Source organism: Lithobates pipiens, unplaced genomic scaffold (assembly GCF_037356315.1).
Source record: "Lithobates pipiens isolate NorthernLeopardFrog02 unplaced genomic scaffold, aLitPip1_a1.2 Scaffold_8, whole genome shotgun sequence".
NCBI classification, from domain to species: Eukaryota; Metazoa; Chordata; class Amphibia; order Anura; family Ranidae; genus Lithobates; species Lithobates pipiens.
The window spans coordinates 512,968,486-512,996,313 of record NW_027507903.1 but is presented as its reverse complement, the minus strand read 5'-3'; the positions used below and the strand labels follow the sequence as shown (position 1 = coordinate 512,996,313).

Below are 27,828 nucleotides of genomic sequence, written 5' to 3'. Positions count from 1 at the left end.
CCACATTTTATAGTAGGCAGTGTTAATAAATGATTGCTGGCAGTTACCCTACACCATCACCTTTTGGTAAATAACCAGTCCCATCATATTTTCTTTCCACTGGAAAATCATCCCTCAGATGACTCTCTTGACCTTCTGTGAGCCAGAATGTGTCACCTTTTGGCACATGGAAATCTTCCAGAGGAAGTAGATCTATTTCCCTATGTACTGTCTATGCATTTCATGACTATGACTGTTCGGACTGATTGCTGTCATGTCTCTGACTGCATCTATTTTTCATCTCTTCTCAGAGGAGAATGAGGAGAGGACAATGATTGACCCCAATTCCAAGGAAGACTCCAAGTTTAAGGAACTGGTGAAGGTAAAAAAAAAAAACAAATATGGCTTTTGTGGATTTGGTTGGATTTTAGTGCCTATTTACACCTTTTTGCATGCTTTATAGCTTATCTAAGGCCAATAAAAAAAAAGGGTAATCTATTGTAGCATAGTAGATTTGTTGGCTGTATTTGTTTTTATATATTTTATGGTGTTTTTTCTTTCCCTTTTTATTTATTTTTTATCTGGGAATCCCATGAATAACATACTTCTGTCCCTGGGGTGACACCACTCACTATACTGTACCGATACTGTGTTGTCACCCTAGTACAAGGCTATGAATGCCTCACCTCCCCTGCTCCACTTTTCCATAGCATAGAGGGCAGGGGTTCTATAGTCTTTTAAATATCTCTAGGATAATGCTCACAAGCAGTGCAGTGAAAGTTATTAATGCACAACACATCTGTAGCACTGTGGTGTGCTACAGCGCAGGTTTTTTTTTTACTGTAACTGTGTTACTGCACCACAGAGGAGTGAAGGGACCCCTAACATTAACAATGTTGCAAACCTGATGTAATGGCATATTTTACAACTTGTACTACTCCTGGGATTCCTCTAGTGATAACAAAAGATGTATATAGAGGAATTTGGTCCTGCTGGCCATAACCTGGACCAGGACCTGCTGGTGAGCCCTTTCGTTAGATGTATAGATCTATATAGAGGAATCAGGACCTCCTTCCTCTTGCTGATGATTTCTCTAGTGATGATCCATGAAGTGGATCAGGACCTATTTCCTCCTGCTGGTGGTGATCTCTCTAGTTATACTTTAAGGAATCAGGATCTCTTTCCTTCTGCTGGAATCCCTCCAGTAATAGCTAAAGATCAAAGTGGGGGGGGGGGGGGGGGGGGTGAAAACGTTCTGTTGGGGAATCCTGTGTCCTCCATCTTGCTGGAGATCCCACTAGTGAGAACAAAAGATCTATATAGGAGAATCGGGTCCTCCTGCTGATAACCTCTCCAGTAATTCCTAAAGATCTTTATACAGTAGAGTATCAAGACCTTCCTCTTGCTGGGAATTTCCCTGGTGACAATTTTAAAGTCTATGCGGCCACTGCCAGATCAACACTGTTCTCTCATTTTGTGATCATTTGAAATGTAGTTCTGATTACATTCTACCCATTATTGTACTCAGAGGTTCCTTCTTCCCTGTGCACCTCCTGGCATTAAGAATAAGAAGGAAGCCGTTCTTGTTTCCCTGTTACCCTTCCTTTCCGCACTTACCCCTCCACGTCCCTTTACCCTATCTCTTTCTGAATATGTATGGATCTATGTCCCAGCTTCAGATATTGAGTTTCCATAGGGCCTAATATATGTAGGGGCATGTGAGACTTTAAATTGTGATGGTGTTCATCAGATGTAGACCGGTTCTGATGCTTCTCTTGTCTCCCTACCCACCATCTGGATAATTTCACATTTTCACTGACAGTTACCTAATCAGACTTGTTTGTTCTATTTGGTTTGTGAATTATTATTTTATGCTGTAAAATTTACATAAATAGTACATAAAAAAAAATAAATGAATAAGAAGGAAGTCTAAAAATCTGCTAATATTTTCTGATCGCTTGGGTCAGTCCATTACCCTAGCTCCTATCAGCATGGATTTAAAATGAAACATGGGGGATAGGAGGGAGATAAAGTTGTACTATAAGTTTTTAAAGGGAGGTAAAACAAAAAATTTAATCTTTAAGATATAGCTAGAGCCCAAAAAATATATAGTGCTCTTGCACTACATGGTAGTTGGCAGATCTATAGGAGATTGCACAGACTGTATTGTGTATGGTCTGCTGAAAAAGGGGATTGGATAGTGTGGTCAGCTTTAGGACAATACCAAGAAATAAACTGCTTTCATATAGGAAAGAGGAGGGATAGCCAGGATATACACAACCAATAGGAAGGGGTGTGCAGGGATGGATATACAAGTAGGTAAGCAGGTGGGTGGGAGGCCACATGGATGCAGCGAGGAAGGAGGTATTTCATGATCGGGAGATGGTAGATCTGCCTGTCAGTGTTCTGATCCAGCACAGATCAGTGTACAGAGAAGGAAGCTTGTCTTCCCCCCTCCCATTGACATCTCCTGCCCTCCCAGCACAATGTCACCATGCCATCCAGTATGACCAGTTCACAGTTGACCCCCCCCCCCCCCCCCCCCGGCAGGGAGAAGCTCTGATCTCTGCTTTCAGCCTGGGTGAGAGGAGAGGACAGCGCCATCAACTAGCATAACATTACGCACTGCGTGCCTGGCTGTGCCTCCCCCTACCTACACTTTTAACACTAGCAGCCCCATCCAGATGTACTGTCCCAGGAATGCACGAAAAGCTTCTCAACCCTTCGCTGCCTCTGCACTCCCCCCTCCTCCTCCCCAGATCCACTGCACGGGCAGCTTGCGATCACACTGCAGGTCTGAGAGCACAACACAAGTGTGCTCTGCTTAATCTTACCTCTTAGCAGCTTCTTCAGTGATCTGCCCCGATCACCGGCTGACTCTGCTCGAGTCTCCTGTTCCATCGGACCAGCCAGGTTGAGTCGCTCAAAAAAACAGAAGTGATTGGCGGGTTTGATAAAAGCGGACCTGCCAGTCATTAACCACCACAGGACACACAATGCCAGAGTGGGAATGCAGAGAGCGCAGAGCTTTGCGCTCCATGGACAGTCTAAATGCTAGCCGATAGATTTTCTTGTCTGCAATCACATGATTGCGATGACGTAATGCTTCCCATAGCACTTCTGTGTCCTACGCCCTTTTTTTTTAAATTTATTTTTTATTTTTTGTGTTGAGTAGCTTTGCGTGGGCTGCGCCCCCTATGGACGGGCTGCCACTGGCTGTCTCCCAGTTGTACTCCCAGTTGTCACCTTGTGGCACAGGCTAATGATGGAGACTACAAGTGGCCATTTGAACACACATTACACAGGTGTTGTCCACTGGTGTCACCATGAGGAAACTGTCCTGAGAAAGGCCATGCAGACATTGCTGCCACAGTCAGTGTATGTGAGCAGGAAGTGGCTGCAGAACAACAAGGGATGAAGTAAAGTAAACGTGTGGTGGGTGGGTTTTATTTTTATTTAATTTTTTTTTAAAATAGAAAGCATGGCTGTTTTTACAGTGCTGTAGGAAACATAAGGGCCTATTTTTAAAAAGCTGTGAAGGTGACGACCAATCTGTCAGTGCGGGTGAATCTTTCCAGTGCATGTTTTTAAGTTGGTGATTCGCCTGCAGTAAATGTTTGGTGAACACCCTATTCACTGCTTTATAAATATGCATCTAAATATCATATAGTCAGAGTTGACATCTCCTTCCAGTGCTGGTGCACCTGACTCATCAAAATGTGGTAGTTCCTATTTTTCATCCAGTAGTGTGAAGTATTTTCCTCTCCCAAATATACTGGAATTTTCTGCTGGAACCAACAGAGTGGTTAAAATGGTGCAGCAACACCTCTTAAGATAGGAGACAAACCTATAACTTGCACCATTTAGTCATCTTATTTTTTTTTTCTTTTTTGTAAAGCTGGCTATAGACGGTTCGAATCTTGGCTAGTTCAGCAGGGACTGACCGAGATTCAAACCATATATGGTCAGGCTGAATGTACCAAAGTGGACCATTCGATCAACTTGGGTGCAACCAACCTCTTAGAGTTTTCATGTGATTTATTGCCAGCGGCTATAGCTCTAGCAATAATTGTGTGTTCTCCCAGCAGGGACTGTATTATTGGGGAAATCAAGTGATTTCCATCTGTGACCAGCGTTAGAATGTTCAATCTGTCAGCTCCTACAGACAAGAGGGGAAAACTGCTGATTGTTTTTTCTATGTGCTCTTTATATTGGCACTGCTTGTTCGTGTATTATGACTTTGTAAAACGGAAAAAAAAAAAAAAAATGGTGCCGCAACTACTCCCTCCCAGGTCATGGTGTGCAGTGTGGATAAAACATAACCCCAGCACACCAATAAGCTTGTATCAACGTGAAAATCTTCTTTTGTTGCACAATCGCATAAATAAGCTCATTTACATAATCATTTTAAGTAAACCTTTTCACTTTGAAACAAGCTTTTTGGTGTGCTGGTGATATAGCTACCCTTTATTTGCGGTGGCCTCTGTGCAAATCTTGGGTAGAAGATGCACCAAAAGCTCCTGAGAGTCTTCACCTGTGTGCCCCCCCAACCAACTCTTCACTCTAGCGTTCCAAGTTACAGTCTGTATTCACATTTTGAATTTATGACTTTAAAGTGACTATTTTGCTAGAGTAAAGCCCCATACACACTCAGATTTTCTTCTGATTTTTGTCTTCAGATTTACCAAAACCATATAATATGAGGTCAAACCTTAGGAGATCAAGCAGGCCCTTGCACTACATGGTTTTGGTGAATTGAAGACAAAAATCAGCAGAAAATCTGAGTGTGTATGGGGCTTTAGGAAGGGGTTATAACTCTTGTCAGTTTGTGGTGTGTGTTGTGTTTGTTTTTTTTTTTTTTTTTTCTCCACTTCCTGTCCCATAGCCAAAACAGGAAGTGAGAGGAAATCGCTCCAGAATGAGGGAATCTTTGGTTGTCACCAGGGCCACTGGAGCTGTTGCCCCCAGTGGAAGATTTTCTCTCTATTACTGTACTGGTATCAACACAAAATTTGGGATTTTCTTTTACTTTCACTTTAGATGATAATGGGATAAATAAAGCGTCTGAATTTCCCTACTTGGGGACACAGACAGCAATGAAAACCTAAAGTGTTCTACTCCCCCCCCTCCACTCTATCCAACACTAAAACAAAAAAAGTGTTGGCTTTTAGTTTTCTACTTTAAGTTTTAGCTTGAGTCACTTTAAAACGGATGATTCTAAATGAATGACCTTTCGTTTGCTAAAGCACTGAGCGTTGTAATCCTATAAAAGGAAGTATTGAACAAGGACTTTCATAGTAGCATCACTGGGGATTATTTAAATGAAAGCTACAAATTGAAAAAAGGTTGAAAACCTTTTGTTGAAATGATGTGAACATGTTAAAGCTTCTATTAGCATGATGGACTCACAAGCTTTGCCTTCATCCTCAGGTTCTTATAGATTGGATCAACGAGGTCCTAGTGGAGGAAAGGATTATAGTGAAGAACCTGGAGGAAGACTTCTATGACGGACAAGTCCTGCAGAAGCTATTAGGTGATGAACAGAGCTGTGTGAGCACCAGAACACTAATGGCTATGGATTGTTACAGATGCCGGTGTAGAAAGGCTTGCATTGAAGGGGTTTGCTTAGTAGTTTGCAGTCTTTATTTTTTTGTGGTTTTTGCTGTTATGAACATTATTACTGTTTTTATTTTCTGTGGAAAATGCAGTTGAATATTTTCTGCAAAGTCAAAAACAGTTTTGGTTGAATTCTGTGGATCTTTTTACAATGTACTTTACTATATTATCGTTGAGAGTAAAGACCCCCATAGATGGCTCAAATTTTGTATGATTCCTACTGAGTTGGCTGAAATTGAAGCTATGGGTGGTCCTGCAGGCACCTTGCGACTTGACAAAAGTCAATCAAAAATTAGACTGCAGGAGAGAAAATCGAGCCATTTATGTATGCAAGCTGAGGCTGCCCTTGGGCTAAAAGGACAACAGATCGTGAAACACAACTGCAAGCCTGGTTTGATTTAAAGTGTATGTAATTCCATGGGTAAAAATGGAGTACATTGCAGCTTACCAGCCTTGGCGGCTGCATTTTTCTAGGCTTTTTTTTTCCCTTTACACTTGGCGATCCTGCCAGTAACACATTTCCTGCCCTACGTTGACAACACCCGCTTACTGTACTTATGTACAGGCCACAAGGAAAGAAATGGGAGATATTTATTTATTTATTTGGTTTTACATATACCTCCATTTATTTTTATTTTTTTTTGTCTGGAGAGGGGGGGAGAACAAGCTTCTGGCTTATCGTGGGATGAACAGTTGTAATGTGGGCAGCTTTTATAGTGTATATTATAATAATGTAAATTGTTCCTGTTGCCTCATTTTAGTTACAGTACATAGTTGGTAAGGTTAAAAAAAAGTCAAAGTCCATCAAGTCCAACCTGTGTGTGTGAATTTATGTCAATATTACATTGTATATCCCTGTATGTTGTGGTCCTTTAGGTGCTTATCTAATAGTTTTTTTTTTTTCTAATAGTTTTTTTTTTTTAATTATCTATGCTACCTGTTCAAACCACTGCTTCTTACCGTAAAGAACCCTCTACGCAGTTTCTAGTTAAATCACTCTTTAATTTTAGTGAATGGTCATGTGTCTTTTTAAATTCCCTTTCACTGAAAAGTTTTACCCCTATTGTGGGGCCACCAGTATGGTATTTTTAAATTAAAATCATATCCCCTCTCAAGCGTCTCTTCTCCAGATAGAATACGTTCAGTGCTCGCAACCTTTCCTGATAACTAATGTCCTCTAGTCCCTTTTATTAGCTTTGTTGCCCTTCTCTGGACTCTCCAGCTCCAGTAGATCCTTCCTGAGGACCGGTGCCCAGAACTGGACAGCCTACTCCAGGTGCAGCCGGACCAGAGTCTTGTAGAGTGGGAGAATTCTCGTTTTATCTCTGGAGTTAATCCCCTTTTTGTTGCATGCCAATATTCTTTTTGCTTTGCTTGCAGCAGCTTGGGATTGCATGCCATTGCTTAGCCTATCGTCTACTGGGACCCCCAGGTCCTTTTCCATTCTAGTTTCCCCCAGAGGTTCTCCCCCCCCCCCCCCCCCCAGTGTATAGATTGCATTCATATTTTTGCCACCTAAATGCATTATTTTACATTTTTCCACATTAAACCCCATTTGCCATGTGTTTGCCCACTCCATTTATTTGTTCAGATCTTCTTGCAAGGTTTCCACATCCTGCGGAGAAGTTATTGCCCTGCAAATACAGAGATTGAGCTGTTTATCCCATCATCCATATCATTTATAAATAAATTAAATAGGATTGCTCCGCTTTCCACACCAGACCATTCAGAGTACTCCCCATTTATCACTACCGTCTGAACTCGCCCTTGTAGCCAGTTTTCAATCCCGGTACTCACCCTTTGGTCCATGCTGACGGACCTAGTTGTCACCCTCTCCATGTCATAAATGTAACCAGTGTAATGGTTTTCGCAAACTTTTGCCCCATATGGTTTAATAGTTTGATTTTTAAAGTGGTTGTAAACGCTTTCATATACCCAGTGAATTGACTGGCCTCAGGTGATACAGAGAGATGAAAGAAATCCTCCTATATAAGCTGTACCTGTTTATCTGCAGTCTTCTCTACATCTGTTTGTTTAAAGAGCAAAATCTATAAAGCTTGTCTGAACCGTCAGAAAAAAGGGGCGGAGTGCAGAAGTTACAGTCTGCAGAGCTCCGTGAGGAGAGGTCTGAGATCTGATTAGGAACAATTTTTCTCTTGGTGTCAGCAATACATGCCAGAGGTGATTCATGCCGATAGCAGAGCAATGAAGCAACAGACAAAAGTGACGCTTAGTGTTCTGGATTGAGTACACACTATAGAAGGATATGCTTTGTTCATATTTAATGTCTGAGGTTTACACTTTAAGGAATCCAAATCAATAGTAATTGAAGAGTGTACACTTAATTTGTTTTCATCTTCTTGCAGAAAAACTCGCTAATTGCAAGCTGAGTGTGGCAGAGGTGACGCAGTCTGAGATCGCACAGAAGCAGAAGCTGCAGAACATCCTGGATGATATCCAGGAGTTTCTGAGGCCGCAGGGGTGGGCAATACGATGGAATGTGGACTGTAAGTGTCAAAATAATTGGACTGTATTCTGATCGGCTTAATGGCTTCATTTCCGATGCACGCAGAATTGAAAAGGGATTTAGCAAAAGTTTTTTCTAAATACACTAAAATGAACATGGACATCTAATGTTTGAGTTTGGAATGCAAATAATAACCCCCCCCCTTCTAATGACATCATTATAATGGTACATATGCAGATGTGCCAAAAATCTCTGCTTAGAATTTAGGCCCTGGTAGTCCTTTTGGGGGGGGGGGGGGGGGGGCGCCGCCGCACAACCCATAATTCCCGTCTAGGTATGAAGTGCCTTTTTAAAAAAAGAAAAAAGCCAAATGATTCCAAAATGGGAATAACTAGTAGCAGTTAGGCCATCAAATGGCTAGTGTTATAACTAATCAAATATGCAGTTTCCATTTGATATTGCCATTGAACTCTCCTTTAAGCCCTATGTCCAATCACTGTCCAAATATTGCCACCTCAACCTCCGGGACATCTCCAAAATACGCTCCTTTCTAACCAATCACACAACAAAGCTCTTAATTCATTCCCTGGTCATCTCTCGCCTCGATTACTGCAACTTCCTCCTCATTGGCTTACCTCTGTATACACTATTCCCCCTTCAGTCCACATGAATGCTGCCAGACTCATCCACCTTACCAACTGCTCTGTCTTCCAGTGACAACCATAAAATTCCGAATTCACCTTCCGTCTCTGTGACAGCAGTCACTAGGACAAACAGAGAGAGGGTGAATCAATTCAGTGGAGACACCGACTTCTATAGAGGAAGAAAAGTCTCGGAAAGTGTAGGTAGGAGGTGGTGGAACAAATATTGGTTTAGGTCCTCATTGTGAAGGTAATTCAATATTGTAGGGTCACATGAAGAAGACTCAATCTCTACACTGGAAGGTGTAGGAAGAATCGGAGTGCCACAAAAAAGATTTGGTGGTCCAAATGTATTTATTTAAAGCGGTATTCAACCCTAAAGCAAATTTTTATTATATAGCAGCTTACCAATTCTTAGATGTAATGGCTGCATTAGTTTTATATTTTTTAGGCTTTCTTTCTTCTATTTTCATCTGGTGATCCTGACCTGTAAATATTTTATAGGGCTGAGACAAGCCATTTTAACACTGACAGTTTTATGTAAAATATTTATCCCAAAAGATAGAAAGGGGTTTGCTGTACCTGCTAATAACATGTTAGCTGGCATTCAGCTTCAATTTGTCAGATGTATTTGCAGACTTCGATACACTAACGCCCACCTCCCCCCAGACTGACAATGCTGCTGTCCAAAGGAGACCCCTTTGCTCCTTCATCTGGAGTGGGAGCACTCTAATACAGGAGGTATGTTACAAGCCAGATTATCAGGTGAAAACGGAGGGGGGGGGGGGGGGGGGGGGGACAAAAAAAATAAAAAATAAAATAAAAACGAATGCAGTCACCACATATAAGGATTGGTAAACTTTTGGGTTTAATACTGCTTTCATTACAGCAGCCCAAAGCAAACAAGCCAATGCTATAAGATTGATTTAATTGAAAGCGTCTCACAAATAGAAGGGGGAGTGTTCATACTGCCCTATATTCCAATAACCCCACATTAACACGTCTAACATTTCATTCATTTTCATTTCAAGCATCTGTTTAAGCCCTAATGAATGTTGGGACTGTTTTTGGACTTCTGTGATGAAATAACTTAATACATGGGTATATTAGTCCTGCTTGGACATGTATGTGTGTGTATATGTGTATGTGTGTGTTATATATATATATATATATATATATATATATATATATATATATATATATATATATATATATATATATATATATATATATATATATATATATATAAATGTATTAATATTCTCTCTCATATGTGGCCGATAGCCCTTGAATCTGGAAATCACTGACGTAGGCACCACTTGTTTCTGGATCCCATGCCGATCAGTTGTCCTGCTTCATTGTGAACAGAGGAAGTTGGCTGTTAGCCTGTGGCAAATTCAGAGGAATTTCTGGATGACTTCCAAAAGTTCTCTGATTGGGAAAAGATGGAAAGGTGGAGCTATGATGTCATGCTCTCTACCGTGTCCAATTGTAGAATTAATTTAGAAAATGTAAAGTAGAGATGGGCTTGGGCGTGTTCAGGAGACTAGTCCTAACCCACATGCCCGATCCCGCCAGGAAGCCGACCCGGCACACCACTAATCACAGGCAGTGAGACACTTCCCGGTCTGTGCAGCTGCGGATCAGGAAATGTCTCCCTGCCTGTGATTAGTGGTGTCAGCTTCTGGCGGGATCGGGCAGGTAGGTTGGGACTAGGATCCTGAACATGCCCAAGCCCATTCCTAATGGAAAGCATTCTCTTAATATCGTCTGTGATGAATAGGTGACTGCCTATATTCAGAATGCAGAAGGCCAGCCTCTTAGCACGGGACCCAGAAGCAAGTGGAGATCACTGGAGTAGCGGTATCTACTATGGTGATTTCAAACATCCAGGGGCACCGGCCATGTATAGTATATACTGTACATGGTTACATTGGTTCAGCTTGGACCAATCCATGTGTAAAATGTCTATACCTGAAATTCTTCTTTAAACATTGGCATAGTGCTCTTGTCCTCTATACCCCATGTAAAAATGTAGAAATTAACCTGACAAATGCCTCTGCCCAAAACTAAAATAAATAAATGAAATAGATTTTGGCTTTGGTTATTAAAATCCCACAGTGCAAGGATGAAATCTTCAACGTCAAGATCCTGGCACTGAAAGTTTTATGTCTGTTATGCTGCTGTAGGCAGATTGGCTCCCTTTATGCTAAACCAGAGGCTCAGCTCCAGGTCTCAACTTCAAAAAATTCTTCAATGTGGGTGCCGAAATGATTACAAGTCTTTCTTCATAAGCCAGCGCATCCCATAAAAAAAAAAAAATTCATACCTCACTCCAAAAACTCCCATGTGTAAATGTATTAATGATAAAAGTCCCATTCAGTCATCTGAGACTCTCCCTCTAATGCTTTTCACCCACAATTTAATAGTGGGTTTACATTTAAGTCCTATTGTGGGTGAAACGCATTAGCAAGGGAGACGCTGAGGTGGGTGGATGTAACTTTTATCTTCAATGATACATGGAGTTCTTTTTAGAGTACAGTATGGTTTTCTTTTCTATGGAATGCCTTTGTGCAGAGTTTCACTTTGACTCTTATCTGCATGTGATCACCAACTCTGAGTCTTTTATATTTTGGGAAGAAGTAAGCTACAGTGTAGTCTCTTTTTGTCATGTGACATTTTTTCATTTAATATTAACTGAGTTTTTATATTTAGCATTATTTTAGAGTTAGATTTAAAAAAAATTCCCAAATAAGCAACATGTTAAGCCTCATGCACATGATCGGACTTTAAACAAACTTTCCCGTGGATTTCTGTACAAAGGGCATTGGCTGTGAACTTGTATTGCATACATACAATCTGACTTTTTCAGCCAACTTTCACCAAATCACGTGTTTTTTCTGCTCTTTACCCCCACCTTTTGTTCAACTTCTGTACTGTCTGATCTTTTGTATTGGTTCTGAGCATGCATGTTTGTAAAGTCTGATAGTTTTCTGTACACACGATCGGAGTTTGCTCCATCGGACTTATGTTGTCGAAAAGTTTGTCTGTTTGCAGAGCGAACTTTCATTTGATGAAAACCGAAAAAGTTTGTCCGATGGAGCATACACGGTCGGATGTTGCCCTAAAACAGCTAATTTGCATGTTGTCAAAAAGTGTGTATGAGTCTTTACACTTCCCTGCTCTGTGCAAGGATTTTGCACAGGGCAGCCCTGATTCTCCTTTTCTGGGTTCCCCTGCTGGTGCTCCTCCCTCCTGAGTGCTCCCGTAGCAAGTCGCTTGCTACAGGGGCACTAGTGCAGGCTCAAACCCGAGCCAGACTGCGTGCTGTCTATTGACACACACAGTGCGGTTTAGCCTCGCCCCTGCTCCCTCCTCCACAGGATAATTCTACCTTTTTTAAAACCACTTTAATGCTCGTACTAGTTACACAGCACTATACAGATTGTATAGACACATGACTAGAGAGGGAAATGGAGTTATGACCCTGAAAGCTGAGTTCCAGATTTCATATGACTTTAAATAGTTTGGACCAGCTTGGCCCAAATCATCAGCTACATACTGTACACAGAGCTGTATTCCACAGTGGAGGGAGTTGTGACTTCCATTCCCATTCCCAGAATAAAAGCAAATCTTGCAGAGTAGTGCTACTCCACTAGTCATAGGAAGCCTTGCCTGTCTTGATTTTTGTTATGGGACTGGAATAGGAAGCCTTTCACTTGCTGCTGGAACACAGTGCTAAGCTGGGATTGCAAGGGATCTGGGTACTAAGTGCACTGGGGTTGATTTACTAAAACTGGAAAGTGCACAGTCTGGTGCGACTGTGCATGGCAGCCAATCAGCTTCCAACTTTAGCCTGTTCAATTAAGTTTTGACAAAAAAAAAAACTGAAAGCTGATTGGTTTCTAAGCAGAGCTGCACCAGATTTTGCACTGTTTTAGTTAATCAGCCCCAGTGTTTGGGCGTTTGACTTCACTAAAAACGGCAAATAGTCTTTTAAAACAAACTTTATTGGTGAAATAAGAGGATCAGAAGGAAGCAGAGGAAAATTAGGCTGCCCCCATGCACATATTGAAATATCAAATATTTTTTATACAAGACTTAAGATTTGGCAGTGTATATATCTTTTGCATATAAATATCTAAAAAAAAAAACACATTTTTAAAAATGACAAGGGATACAAGTTCACTTTTAAAATAGAAAGTTTTATATATTTTATCACTTTTCTATTTTTAAAGTGAACTTGTATCCCTTGTAATTTCTTTTGTTTTTAGAATAAAGTGTTTGATGTTTTTGCTATATCTTTGCAGCTATTCATGGGAAGAATTTGGTTGCCATTTTGCACCTTTTAGTGGCCCTGGCCATGCACTTTCGAGCTCCAATTCGACTTCCCGAACACGTGTGTGTGCAAGTGGTGGTGGTAAAGGTAATGCAACTGTGTGGATGTTTTGATATGTTATAGAGATTGTGTAATGTGTTTACAGCAATTGATGATAGTACCCAGAATCCTCTGCAGTATGGTTAACCTCTTCTCTATAACAGACCTAAATGAACATGCTATACAGCTATTTCCTTTATTTCTATATTAACTCTTATTCTTAATCCAGGAATATACCTAATTAAATTTGCTTTGTGTTGTGTTATTATTCAAAAAATGATGCTCTGTATCTTAAACAAACACTCCTATGCAGTAATATTACATCAATATAAATGTAAATATGATTTCAATTCAGGTGTGTGAAAGCTTGTGAAAGTCCAAAACAGTCGAAATGCCTTGTGAAACATGGCAATGTACACTCTCCGCATGAGACCTTTTAACCCTTCTTGGGCACTCTTCTGGCCTTCAAAATAGGACACTCATCACAAAGATCTAAATACACGTTTCTTTAAATCCCAGGACAATGTAAAGTCAGGCAAATGCAGCCAACATTAACACCTCTCAATGGAGCTCCAAAAAGAACTAAGACAGCATTAAGGATGAGCTCCACCGTGTTCGCATGGTCTACATGCAGAGCCTGCCAGGAAGTCGGCGCATCGCTGCGCTAATCACAGGCAGTGAGACATTGCCTCGATGTGCGCCTGGAGAGATCGGGAAATGTCTCCCTGCCTGTGATTAGTGTAGCGCTGCGCTGACTTCCTGGCGGGCTCTGCACGTGGATCATGCGAACACGCCTGAGCTCATGTGCCTAGCCAGCATATACCACTTTAGTTCCAGGACCAGCAGGCGGATTGACAGATCCAGCTACTCGTGTGCATGTCAAACCATAAGGCTCAAGAAAAACAAACGAGGAACATAGTGCTCACCACCAAACCTTTTATTAAAATTGAGTTAAACAATGCGCTCGCATACATACAATTTGAGAATGTTTTAAATCCTAGCAGGGCATAAAGCGACATGCCACTGTTTGTGTATATGTACCATACAACACCTGAAAGCCAGCAGCCACACTCCTCCAGCCCTCAGATGCTAGATGCATAAATATCTCATATTGAAGCTGAATTTAGATTGGTTACAAAGATTTCTGAATTATAAGCTGGTCTGAAGAACCATGCAGTCTCATGCTGATTGTTTTCTCGCTCCTGTGCAAAAAAAATTAGTGGTTTCTTTTGGGCCAGAAGTCTGACCCATCCCCTGCTTAGCCAGAGGTAGAACTCTCCAATCAGATGGAAACCATGAGCTTTGCTGATTACATAGGTAATGGTCTGACTCAGCAGGGAGCATATAGGTTCACTGCAGAGAGATTATTATTATTATTATTATTTAAGGTACTTTGTATAGCGCCGTCAATTTATGCAACGCTTTACATATACATTGTACATTCACATTGGTCCCTACCCTCAAGGAGCTTACAATCTAAGGTCCCTAACTCACATTTCATATACTAGGACCAATTAACCTACCAGCATGTCTTTGGAGTGTGGATGGAAATCGCTGCTTCCACACAGAGAAAAATAAGTTCTTCCCTGCAGCATGCTGACAGAAAATAAGCATTTCCACTCAGGCTGTGGTTGCTTTCTCAGGAAAACAAACTGTAACGCTCACCACACACACATTACAATTCAACTGTGTTCCTTTTAGACCTACCAAACACTATGTATTACAAGGGCCTGCCTGATTGGATACAAATTCATTGGTTAAATTAGGTAGATGTTCGTTATTATGTAGTGTTGGTAACTCTAAAGTTTTAGTTGATTGTATGGTGAGATTGTAACATGTATGGTGACCATAAGGCTTCCAATGCCTTTTTGTTTTGATGTACCTGGAATGTATTTATCCAATTTAAACAGAAATTTGAATTGGGGTTTAATATGTCCATTCAAATTGTATATGATTTACTTGTTGACATGGGGAAAGTATAGAAGCAGGTCTATGTAGTGGACAGTTAAAATAAAGCTTGCTCACCCTCCTGGCTTTGATAATTCTTGAGTCATTGACATGGATGAGGTACACGGATCCAAAAAAGCCCTTAGAAATTTAGTCTTTTCTGAATTTGTTGTGCTGTCTCTGAAAATTTGCTAGATTGCCACAAGATGGCAGCAGAGCTCAATTTTAAAATCCCCTGCCTGGACCTGTTGCAGTAAGCATTCAGCAGTTTACTTTGAGTGTTTATATATATATATATATATATATATATATAAATAATGTGTGTGTGTGTGTGTGTGTGTGTATGTGTGTGTATGTATATATATATATATATATATATATATATATATATATATATATATATATATATATATAGTGTGTGTGTTCCTTCACTACTTGGACATATATTATGAGCACGAAAATGTATAAATATTGGAGCAGCACATTTTCCCTTTCCTTGCTCCTGCGGGTTCCCATAGTGGCGTACAGGCATTTAAGTGACCGCCCCACCCTCTGCGTTTTGTGGCACATCACTTTGTCCCTGCTGTTTTAAAACAAGTATATTTTATAATATCCTATCCTTGTATTTTAAACTGAGATTATGGACGGGCTTTGAACATTTATGTATTTGTTTGTAACAAGCATTATGATGCGCTCGGCAGCAATTCATCCTTAAATTTCACAGCTGATGCACCTAAGTGCTTATCTCAACAGCTCTGCTTTCTCCTCCCAGCAGTGTCTCAGCAGTCAGCACCCCCCCCCCCCCCCCCCTCATATCAGCAGTGTCTAGGCAGATCAGCTTCCTCTGTGCCCCCCTTGAAACAAGTAATCAGCAGTTTAGTTCCCCCTGCACTCACTTTCTTCCCCCAGAGGGGGCTCAGAAGTTCAGGTTTCCCTCTCCTGACTTAGCTTAGCTCTCCTTACTCTCCCATCTCCTTGACTCTTCTTACTCTGAACTACCGCCCAGCAGCACAGCTCAGCTTGTCCGGTTGTTCTTCCTCCTAGCAGTGACCGGCAGCTCAGTTCTCCCTGCTACCCCCCCCCCATCCAGTGGTAGCTCAGCAGTTGACATCTGCTGCCCTCCCCCCTTATCAATGACTCAGCAGCTCTCAGCTCATCCTGTTTGTCCTCCCAGCAGTGACCCGGCAGCTCAGCTCATTTTAGGTAATACGAAGAGCAATTGATCTGGGAGAGGGAATGTGAAGGTGCCGAGTCACTGCTGGAAGCTGCTGAGAAAAACTTGAAGCACGTCAATTCTTTTGCTGACGTTGGAATGAATCCACCAAAAGCATTAAACCTCACTTTGTAGTCTGAGGTTGAAAGGGGTTGTTTTTTTGTTTTGTTTTTTGTAATTTAAAACCTCAGTAGATTTACTTTTACATTAAATATTTATTTTGTCATGTGTCTTGTGTTAGAAACGTGAAGGGATCCTACAGACGGCCCATGTAACAGAGGAGTTGACCACCACAATGGAGTAAGTGGTGAAATTATTTTGTGAGATGCAACCACTCACCCATGCTTTTCAATCTTCTTCCTTTTTTTTTTTTTTTTTTCTGTCACTGTGTGTATCACTTATTGTATTGCCCTTGGGACCCCTGCAGAAAGCAGTTTTTCTTATGTAGGTGTTTACTCTAACCAGTGAAAAGACATTCTTTAGAATGGATTCTAGTCGTAAAATGTTTTTTTCTTTCCTCAATTTTTTTTTTTTCTGTGCTATCATTCTCATTTTGTGTGTGCGTGCATGTGTGTTGTGTGTTTTTTGTTAGTTTTTTTTCTCCCCTAACCTATTGTTATAATGACCATGCTTAGGTGAAATCTCAAATGTGGTACAATTAATGTTTAAGGGGTCTGTAGAAAATACAAATGTGAAAGCATTTACTGTAATAGCACTGATCTCTAGCAGTCCCATGTCATCTATCTTCAGTTTCCAGCAACTCTTGTTGTGTGTCTGCAGTCTCTGACCATCTCCTGTGGTGTGTCTGCAGTCTCTGACCATCTCCTGTGGTGTGTCTGCAGTCTCTGACCATCTCCTGTGGTGTGTCTGCAGTCTCTGACCATCTCCTGTGGTGTGTCTGCAGTCTCTGACCATCTCCTGTGGTGTGTCTGCAGTCTCTGACCATCTCCTGTGGTGTGTCTGCAGTCTCTGGCCATCTCCTGTGGCGTGTCTGCAGTCTCTGGCCATCTCCTGTGGCGTGTCTGCAGTCTGATGGTTTTCTGAGATATTGTGGTCCTTTGGTGACATCAAGGTCCGCATGTGAGGCCCCCCCCCCCCATGTCAAGAAAGTTGACCACCACCCATCGACAATGTAATCATTTAATTTTCTATCTCCGGCTCTTCTCTGTATTGTTTGTCACACAATAAATGATGTGAGCTTTGCTGTGATTGACAGGCTGAAAATGAACGCCTGATGAGCCCGTGGAGCCATTGAGACATGACTAAAATATAATTGCTTTTTAACTAATCTCCAGCCAGCCGCAGCTCTATAATAATGAGGATTTGATCTTCTGGTGTGAACTAGTTATGAGATCTGCTGGTTTCCTCATCTGACGTGTGGTGAGTTCGCAGCTGGAACCTCTCAGAACAGGGACCCATCCTGACAGGTCGCATCTGATCCGACTGAGGAATCTGTATTTAACTTATAGGTTTCACTTTTCGTTTTGGTAGTTGATATGAAATGTAATAGCTTCTGGAAGATGGTCATACATCTGGTGTAAAGAATCAATGTTCAGCCATTTTCAGTGGAATCATGAAATGGCTGAGATTAGTGCAGCACATGTCGAGAAGCTAATTGGCCACTTGGATGGCTGAGCCGATAAAATTATTTTTTTGGCAGCTTAAAATGTACCAGTTTGAGAGTAATATTGAGGAATACCGTTACCTCCATGGAGACAAAGAATTCTGAGTTTCTCTGACTTTCCATGTGCTAGTTCTGGATCTGTGACTTTTTGAAGGCCAGACAGCCAAGCAAATAGCATTTTCAGGAGGCCAGCAATGGCGGCAGACATGTGCCATATTCAGTCTATTGTTGGGAGATGTATTAGGATTTGTAAGGGATCTTCCCCAAGTGGCTGGCACTCAGCCTGTTATGTCTTTGGCTTGGGTATTCCTTTTTTATGGCCATCATAGCATGTGTTGGTTAACTTAACTATATCTGTACGGAGCACATTTATTTTTTATATGATGAAAAATGCGCAAATAAAAATGTAATTTTGTTTCTATTTTTTGACGTATTTTCTTTTAATATTAGATGGTTACAGTATAAAACCTCAGCCTGGAGATGGCGGCAAAGATCTGCCGGCGGGGGGCGCTTGTTTTCCCAGTGAAGCTTCAAGCCAACCATGTGATCACTAAAACTAGCCATAGATGGATTGAAAGTTGGAAAGTTCCGCACGGCCTTTCCCACTCAGCAGAATCCAATCAATCCATCTTGATGGCTTCTCACAAATGGGGCTGTTTGAAAATTTTCATTCGATCAGCACCTGCTGCGCTGACCAGTGTGTTTTAAAAGCGGAGGACTCCCCGCTGTCAGAATACAATGACACAGTAGGGAGTATTTCCCCATCTACCTCATTCGTGTGGGTGGGGAAATCAGATTTTTTATTTTTTTTGATCAGCCCTCTTGGTCCATCTATGGCCAACCGAAGGCATAACTGACCTATTGATTGGTTCTGATTGCCAGTCAGAATTGAAAGCCAGTAGCTGTGCAAAGTGTTGGCTGCTGGCTCTCAAAGGGGGATTGTTTATAGACATTGCCCAGTACAGGGCATTATGCTCTGAGATGTTTATTTACAGTTTTTAGGTGGTAAGGCATTACCACTTATATTTCTCATTTTGCAGTCGCATTAAACATTGTATAGATGTTTTTCAGGAGAGGGCATTGTGGCTGACTGCAATGTCAGTCAATGGAAATTTTTTAGGACAGATCAAGTCTCCTCCCCTTTTGGGTGGAGTTCTGCTTTAATGAGAAGTTCCGTTTTAAGCCTCCCCTCTTATGCCACATTTCGTATGTCTGTCTTTTTTATTTTATTTTTTTGGGGGGTACCTAGTTTCTCTCTCTCTCTCTCTCTCTCTCTCTCTCTCTCTCTCTCTCTCTCTCTCTCTCTCTCTCTCTCTCTCTCTCTCTCTCTCTCTTTTTGAAGCTGCTGACTTTTAATAAACACAAAAAAGATTGGAACTTTAATATACAATGCAAGAAGTTCAGCTTCTTTAACCCTTTATTTAGGACACATTGTAAAAATCGAATGAGATCTTCAGGCACAGGATTAATTATGACAAACATAGCTCACCGGTCCCGTTGTAAATAAAGAGATCTAAGTAGGAAGTTTTTTAATATTTATAAGAGCATGTAACAAATTGTTATCCCAGTTTGGTGGAAAAGTACACTTTAAGGCTACCATATGCCACTTGTCAGTATCACCCATCTTGTCTAAAGTCAATTGTTCAGTAGCTGGCAGGAGGGATTCCTTTATCAATGCAGAGTGGCATGGAATGAGGCATTCTTGCCTGCTGGCTGAACAAAAGGAAAAGTGTAAAAGATAAATATATGTGTGTGTGTGTGTTATGTATGTATGTATGTGTGTGTGTGTATATATATATAATTTTGTTGGCTTCCCTTTATGCAATTACTGTTCCAATTAAATAACATGTACTGGTTTATTGAATTGGTAAGCTTCTTTTGGATGGCCCAGAACTGATTGTGCTTTTTTTTTTTTTTTTTTTTTTCCCTCTAGGTTGATGATGGGAAAATTTGGTATGTATTATATTTATTGGTTCTAATATAGCTGTGTGCAAACAGGGAAAGTGGGGAAGGTTTCTGCTGCTGTTTGTGTCAGTTTAGTAAAGATTTAACCGCCCCCCCCATTTCCTATCCTGGTGATATTTGCATGGTGTAAATAGGGGGACATATAGCAATAATGTTTTATGTTTTTTTTTTTTATTATAGTTTGTGTTTTTTTTTTGTTTGCGTGATTTGCCTTCTTTTCTCTGCCAGTGACAGGGAATGATGGGAAATTTCTTCAAAAAACAAAATCACAAATCACAAAATAAGAGACAAGACAAGATCGAACTCTTCCTGATTTAATCTGAGCTGCATTCACACCTGAGCATATTTTATTATTATTAATAAATAAATATATATATATATAATTATAAAATACATTTTTACGGTAAGGGGGTTAGAGATTAGGATTTGTGGTTGGAGGCCAAGTTGACAGGAAGGCTTCCCTTGCGGCTCTGGTTCGAGCACCCCTGATGGTGGTGACCGAGGTAAAAGGCTCAAAGAAGCATGGGTGCCAGTAGCTTGATAGTAGGTGACTGGCACAGTCAGGGACATAGTCAAGGTGACCTGGGGTCATACACAGTAAGACAACAGGGGTGGTCAGGAGGCGCCTACGTGTCAGTACACACTGAATATAAGCCTGAGGTCGTCTGTGTGCTGCTACACGTGCACGAGCATTAGCTGTATGGGAATGAGCAGTAGCTGCAGAAGAATTTGCATTAGCTGTATGAGAATTCGTATTGGCTGAACTAGCTTCTTGACATGTGTGTGTGTGTTGTTGTTGTTTTTTTTTTTTTTTTTTTTGCTAATACAAGTGGGCAGCAGATGGCTTGTAGTTCTCAATGTACTAAGAGTTTGCTGATCACCGCCATTGTCATTTACGCACGCTTCCTGCAGCTTTCTAACTTTAAAGTAGTACAGGCAGAAATCTGGAGGACGGGCCTGTAGGATCCTGGCATTGTACCCACCATCCACTGATCACAGGTGCAATGCTTTGCAGGCTTCTGTGGGAAAAAGAATACACATTTTTTTTTTTTCTGCAAAAATATGTGCATTTAGCCCTGGTTCACACTGCCGCGACTTGTCATGCAATTTTACCCCTTTGATCTGAAACAACCAAGTGATACCATGTTTATTTTTATCTCCACACTGAGCATTGTAATAAACTTGGCAGGCTGCTTATTTTATTTTTTTTGTCAGCTGTGAGCAGAAAACGGCTCTGCACTGAATCTTGGAGATGCTGGATTAAGATCGTGAGGGGGGGTTGAATTGAGAAGTTTTATTTTTTTAACGATTAGTCGTGCAGAGCTACAACACTGTAAGCTTTTACTCTTGATGAATAAGTGACCAGGTGGTTGAGCTGTTATACGTGGCACTGGTCATTATTGATTGCTCATAAATAGTGAAAGCTCATAAAGCTTAGGTAGGCTGTGTGAATGGGAATGCATAAGCAACATGTAGTGGGATTTTCTCAAATTCGGCTATAAAAGTGACGCTACACTTTTTAAATTTCTTCTCTTTTTTTTTTTTTTTTTGTATAAATCGGGGCACTTTATTATGGTAATCTGCCCGCTCAGATGATGTCTTCAGAAACCTATTGTTTAAATTTTGCAAGGAGTACAGCTAAGAATCTCACATTTCCCATTCTTCCTCTCTGACCAGAGCGGGACGCTTTTGACACTCTGTTTGACCACGCCCCCGATAAACTGAGCGTTGTTAAAAAGGTAAAGAACTCTTCCTTCCAAGACTACAGCGTGCTCCTCCACAATGAAGGCATCGATTGAACAGTTGTGTGTTTTTGATTGTTTTGCAGTCGCTGATCACTTTTGTGAATAAACATCTGAACAAGCTGAACCTGGAGGTGACCGAGTTAGAGTCTCAGGTAAGTTGGGGCAGATAGTGCTACACGGAGATTATGCTTTTACTGTGCCTTCACCCAATAGAAGTCAATGAGTAGGCTAACCCACTGAAACCGCCATAGTCCATGTGTGGCAGATGGCTTATATCAACAGTAATGGATTACTCGGTGTGATTGCACTGAGCCATTGAGAGCTCTACAAATCCCTATAGTTAATACAATCAGAAAAATATGGAAGAACAAGCTTTTAATTTAATGAGTCATTAAAAAAAAATGAAACTAATGGCCATAATAACTCAAAATCTGCATTCACAGAAAATACACTATACTTCCCTTTTAATCCTGTCTTTGCCAAACCTTGAAAAAAAAGACTATTCTTTATGCTGTATTACTTTGGCACCCTGTCTTATTCCTTCTGTCCTGTCAGTTTGCAGATGGAGTTTACCTGGTCCTTTTGATGGGACTTCTGGAGAACTATTTTGTCCCTCTGCACAACTTCTATCTAACACCAGAGGGATTTGAGCAAAAGGTAAGTTCTAGTATGAGATGCATACATATGCCTTCATATATAAATGTGTGTAGCACTATATAGATTCAGTGGAGGTTATTTACGAAAGGCAAATCCACTTTGCACTAAAAGTGCAAACTACAATTGCAAAGTGCACTTGGAAGTAAAGTCGTTGTAAAGTCTGAGGGGGACATGCAAGGAAAATAAAAAAGCAGCATTTTAGCTTGCACATGATTGGATAATAAAATCAGCAGAGCTTCCACTCATTTCAGATCTACCCCTCAGATTTACAGCGACTGCACTTCCAAGTGCAATTTTTCAAGTGCACTTTGCAATTGTAGTTTGCACTTGTAGTGCAAAGTGGATTTTCCTTTAGTAAATAATCCTCAGTATGTGTATGTCTATTTGTAGACTGATGGATGATAAAAGGAATATCTACATTTATTTTATATTTAGAAATATTGATAGAGGGGGAAGGTAGGTATCAATGGGGGGGTGAAGGCAGACATTGATAGAGGGTGGGAGATGGCTACTGATAGAGATCAGAGTGTTACTCAACCCACAATTGTAAAATGAGTCTGTATATGTAGTAAAGCATGCTTGTTGTACTGTAAAAAGGCTGTTTGATCCTGTGTTCTCCTGGTCCTCCCCTTCTTCCACTGTCCTCAATCTATCTGCTGAATAGTACTGAGCATTGGGAGCAATCTGCACATGCTCAGTTTAGTGTGTATTGCTAGATAGGTGTGTGTGTGTGTGTGTGTGTGTGTGTGTGTGTGTGTGCTTTTTTTTTTTTTCCTCCTCTTGGGAGGGTGCATGTGATCAGCACTGTCCAGACAGAGGGTCAGGGGTCCTGCAGACTCCATAGGACAAGCTTTAACCAAAGACTCACAAGATTTCTATATACTGCTGATGAGAAAAAGGTGTGTGTGTGTGTATGTGTGTGTGTAATAAATATATATATATATATATATATATATATATATATATATATATAACTAAAATTGCATTTCCATATTCTGTGTACTGTGGGAGATCAGATATAGTTAATGCAGGGTCCTGGGTTTAGTAATACTTTAACCAATATTGATAGGGCAAGATGGGTATTGATTAGGGGGAGGGGGGCTGCATATAAATGGAGATTGACCAATCAATATTAAAATTGGCTGATATTGATGGAGGGGGCCGCTTCACACCATAATGCACTGTGGGAAAGCCACCTTCCCCGCACTGCAGATGGAACACTCTGCCCTTGGGAGAGCATTTGGCTGCCAGTGAATTGTTAATGGCACCCCACATGCATTTTACAAACCATGCGTTTTTGGACACCAAATCGCATGGTACCTCAGAACTATATGGTTTAGTGAGGTGAGTTATGAAAAAAATAGTGCTTGGTAGGAAAATATTGATATATATTGACCAATATAGATAGATGTAGATATATACCTACATAAATATTTGTAATTTTTTTTTTTCTTCTGCAGGTTCACAATATTTCCTTTTCATTTGAACTGATGCAAGATGGTGGGCTGAAGAAACCTAAAGCCAGACCTGAAGGTATAAAGTGTTTTTGTTTCTACAACCTATATAGCAAATTTCTCTGTATAAAGATACAAACTTCACCCCACCGAGGTTAGTGGGTGGCCTACAAAGTGTGGGTACCCATAGCAATCCAGGACAGGAACTGATGGGAATTGCAACATTTTACAGTTGTCACCAGAACAGGAATAGAGGGAAAATCTTTCAATGGGGACGACTGTTCTAGAGATAACTGTCAAAGGTGGGATTTCCCCTCACTTTTGTTTTTGTCACAGGGAGAGAAGTGTTGAAAGTGTCAGGAAATCTCTCCAATGGTAAAACAGATTGAAATCAAGCCTGGCAGGGGTTCTAAACCTTTGTCTGCTCAATCCAAAACAAGGAGAGTGTTTGTTTTTTTTTTTTTTTTTTTCAAGAATTCTACTTTAAACCTCATGCACAAAAGAAGAACTGTTATTGACGCACGCAGCAGCCAATCATTCTCTTGGAAAGCTTTTCTCTGTTCCTGACACCTGTCAGTATTTTGTCCCAGAGGGGCCTGTGCACTTAGGAATAAAATGACGCCTTCAATTGGGGTTATTATACTGCCTTTGCACATTGCCTTGAGTAGAAGAGAATTATAAATCAGCGTGATAATGGACTCTGCTTCACAACAAAGCTTGACAAGTCAATTTCCAGCCTCCTTGAGAGTTACAAACATTACATTTAACACCATGGTGTGCTCGGATTGGCCCTTGCCTGTTACCATAGTTACGCCGCTTTAAGTATTCCTTGCCTGTCAATACAAACTTTAAATCTTGCTCTGAATGTGGAGGTCAGTATTGTAAAAATGTGGAGGTATTGATTTATTTGGTACCTAATTATAGGGTTTCTATGGATAAAATCCAATATTCTCATGCCCCAAGCCTCATTGGCGTCACCCGAGGTTTTAGGTATGGCGTAGGCCAAAATCCCAGCTGGTTTCAGGCAAATTACAGTTAGCTCAGGTGTATTATAAATTCCAATTATGGGGCAATGACACTGGGAATATTGATATTTTCTTTAGTGTGAATATATTGCTACTGAAACGTTGATAACATAAAATAAGATTCAGAATGATACTCGGTGGAGCAATCCGGATTGATGTCTTGTATGCATTGCAGTAAATCAGTATCACAACCTTCATTTTAAAGAACTCTAATTTAAGGAAAATGCTTATTGATTTTTAATAAGGAGCTATTGGAAATGACTAAATACAATTTATGTTTTTATCACTTTACCATGTAATCGGAGGGATTCATTCTCCATCCAGGACTTGCAATGCCAGAAAAATAGTCCGTTCCCGGTCCCACCCCCATCCTGTCCATCGTCCCGATTGACAGCACAGATTATTCAGAACAGAGCTCTGAATGCTCCTATCCCAATAACCACCATGTCCTTGTTCTCTTTGGTGCATGTCAGATCTTAAAGCTTTGTGTTTTTTTTTTTTTTTATTAATTTTTTTTTTTTTCTGTGGCCATATGTTTGAAATGAGTACCAGAGCTGCATTAGTCACTCAGTGGAGAGTTTTTTTGGACCGGCGCACACATACTAGGGCCAATTTACACAAGATACAGTTAACTTATCAGCATGTCTTTAGTGCATGGGAGGAAACTGGAGTACTTGGAGGAAACCCACGCAAACTCCATGCATATAGTGACTTGGGTGGGAATCAAACAGTGAACCCCATTGCTAACCATTAAGCCACTGTGCTTGCAGGGTTTTTTTTGGCCTAGGGCCCCATTCACACTTATGTGTTGCCATAACACACAGTGCCCTTAAAGCCGAATTGAACTAGAAAACAAAAGAAAAAGCCAACAGGCAGTGTTTTATGACAGAAGAGACCCTATACCCTGGCCACAAAGTATTAGTAGTCTCCTAAAAGGGAAACTACAATCTATGTACTTTTTTTTTTTTTTTTTTTATCTATATGTAAATGTGATCAGCTTAATGTACAGCATCTCCTCAGTCTATTATTTTAACTTCTATTTATAGTTTCTAACTATATATGTATGTACATGAGGGAGAACATATTTAATTATATATGCAGGCTCTGTTTCCTGTTCAGTAGTGATGCATGGTGACTGTGCTCCATGTCTCCTCCCTCTCAGGTCTATGGGTCAGGTCTGACCTGCCTGAAAACTGACTACCATTTTATTTCAGCAGTCATTAAAGTATAGTGCCTTAAAGTATTCACACCCCTTGACATTCTCCACATTTTATCATGTTACAACTAAAAACGTAAATGTATTTTTATTGGGATTTTATGTGATAGACATAAAACAAAGTGACACATAATTGCGAAGTGGAAGGAAAATGATAAACGGTTTGCAAAATCTTTTACAAATAAATATGTGAAAAGTGTGGTGTGCATTTATATTCAGCCCCCCTGAGTCAATACTTTGGAGAACCACCTTTCTCTGCAATTACAGCTGAAAGTCTTTTTGGGGATGTCTCTACCAGCTTTGCACATCTAGAGAGTGATATTTTTGCCCATTCTTCTTTGCAAAATAGCTCAGTTCTGTCAGATTGGATGGAGAGCGTCTGTGACCAGCAATTTTCAAGTCTTGCCACAGATTCTCACTTGGATTAAGGTCTAGACCAGCGATGGCGAACCTTGGCACCCCAGATGTTTTGGAACTACATTTCCCATGATGCTCCAGTACACTGCAGAGTGCCAGAGCATCATGGGAAATGTAGTTCCAAAACATCTGGGGTGCCAAGGTTCGCCATCACTGGTCTAGACTTTGACTGGCCATTCTAACACATGAATATGCTTTTATCTAAACCATTCCATTGTAGCTCTGGCTGTATGTTTAGGGTTGTTGTCCTGCTTGAAGTTAAACCTCTGCCCCGGTCTCAAGTCTTTTGCAGACTCTAACAGGTTTTCTTCTAAGATTACCTGTATTTGGCTCCATCCATCTTCCCATCGACTCTGACCAGGTTCCCTGTTCCTGCTTAAAGTGGAAGTAAACTCCCCTATCGTTTTCAGCCAAGGAGGCTGCCATCTTTGCCTCTGTTTAATCTTCAACTGCTATGGTGCTGCACATGTGATTCGTTATGACACCAGCCATTGGATGGTTTGATAGTTTGGCTGAGAGCACAGCCAATGTGCAGTTAGCATTCCCGGCATGCCTTTTTTTGAACTGTTTAAATCCATGGGTTTACTTCCACTTTAAGAAGAGTGTGTTCAAGGTGATATGCCGTGTTTGTTTTTTTTGCCACATCTGGGTCTTATCTGAGCAGAGAACCTTCTTCCACATGTTTTGTGTCCCCCACATGGCTTCTCGCAAACTGTAAACAGGACTTCTTATGGCTTTCTTTCAACAATGGCTTTCTTCTTGTCACTCTTCCATAAAGGCCAGATTTGTGGAGTGCTTGACTAATAGTTGTCCTGTGGACAGATTCTCCTACCTGAGCTGTGGATCGCTGCAGCTCCTCCAGAGTTACCATGGGCCTCTTGGCTGCTTCTCTGATTAATGTTCTCCTTGGCTGGCCTGTCAGTTTAGATAGATGGCCATGTCTTGGTAGGTTTGCAGTTGTGCCACAGTCTTTGCATTTTCAGATGATGGATTGAACAGTGCTCCCTGAGCTGTTCAAAGCTTAGGTTATAAAAAAAATATCCCAACTCTGCTTTTAAACTTCTCCGCAACTTTATCCCAGACCTGTCTGGTGTATTCCTTGGCCTTCGTGATGCTGTTTGTTCACTAAGCTTCTCTAACAAACCTCAGAGAACAGCTGTATTTATACGGAGATTAAATTATACACAGGTGGACTCTATTTACTAATTGGGTGACTTCTGAAGGCAATTGGTTGCACTAGATTTTAGTTGGGGGTATCCGGGTAAAGGGGCTGAATACAAATGCACACCATACTTTTCAGATATTTATTTGTAAAACATTTTGAAAAACATTTATAATTTTCCTTTCCACTTCACAATTATGTGCCACTTTGTGTTGGTCTATCACATAAAATCCCCCAAAAATACATTTAAGTCTTTGGTTTTAACATGACAGAATGTGGAAAATTTCAAGGCACTGTATATGCAAACTGGCTGATGTTTAGT

At 40.8% G+C, this 27,828-nt stretch overlaps 1 protein-coding gene across 2 annotated transcripts in view; it reads left to right on the top strand.

Moving 5' to 3' along the window:
* The window catches only part of PARVB (parvin beta), a 64,653-nt gene that overhangs the window by 22,309 nt on the left and 14,516 nt on the right, over positions 1–27,828 (top strand). For both annotated transcript variants that reach the window (XM_077469384.1, XM_077469385.1), the window contains exons 3-12: positions 291–361; positions 5,410–5,512; positions 7,962–8,102; positions 13,014–13,129; positions 16,483–16,541; positions 19,799–19,818; positions 21,508–21,569; positions 21,659–21,727; positions 22,131–22,232; positions 23,693–23,765. In XM_077469384.1, the coding sequence (XP_077325510.1) occupies positions 291–361; positions 5,410–5,512; positions 7,962–8,102; positions 13,014–13,129; positions 16,483–16,541; positions 19,799–19,818; positions 21,508–21,569; positions 21,659–21,727; positions 22,131–22,232; positions 23,693–23,765 (816 nt within the window). The remainder of the gene's footprint in view (positions 1–290; positions 362–5,409; positions 5,513–7,961; positions 8,103–13,013; positions 13,130–16,482; positions 16,542–19,798; positions 19,819–21,507; positions 21,570–21,658; positions 21,728–22,130; positions 22,233–23,692; positions 23,766–27,828) is intronic.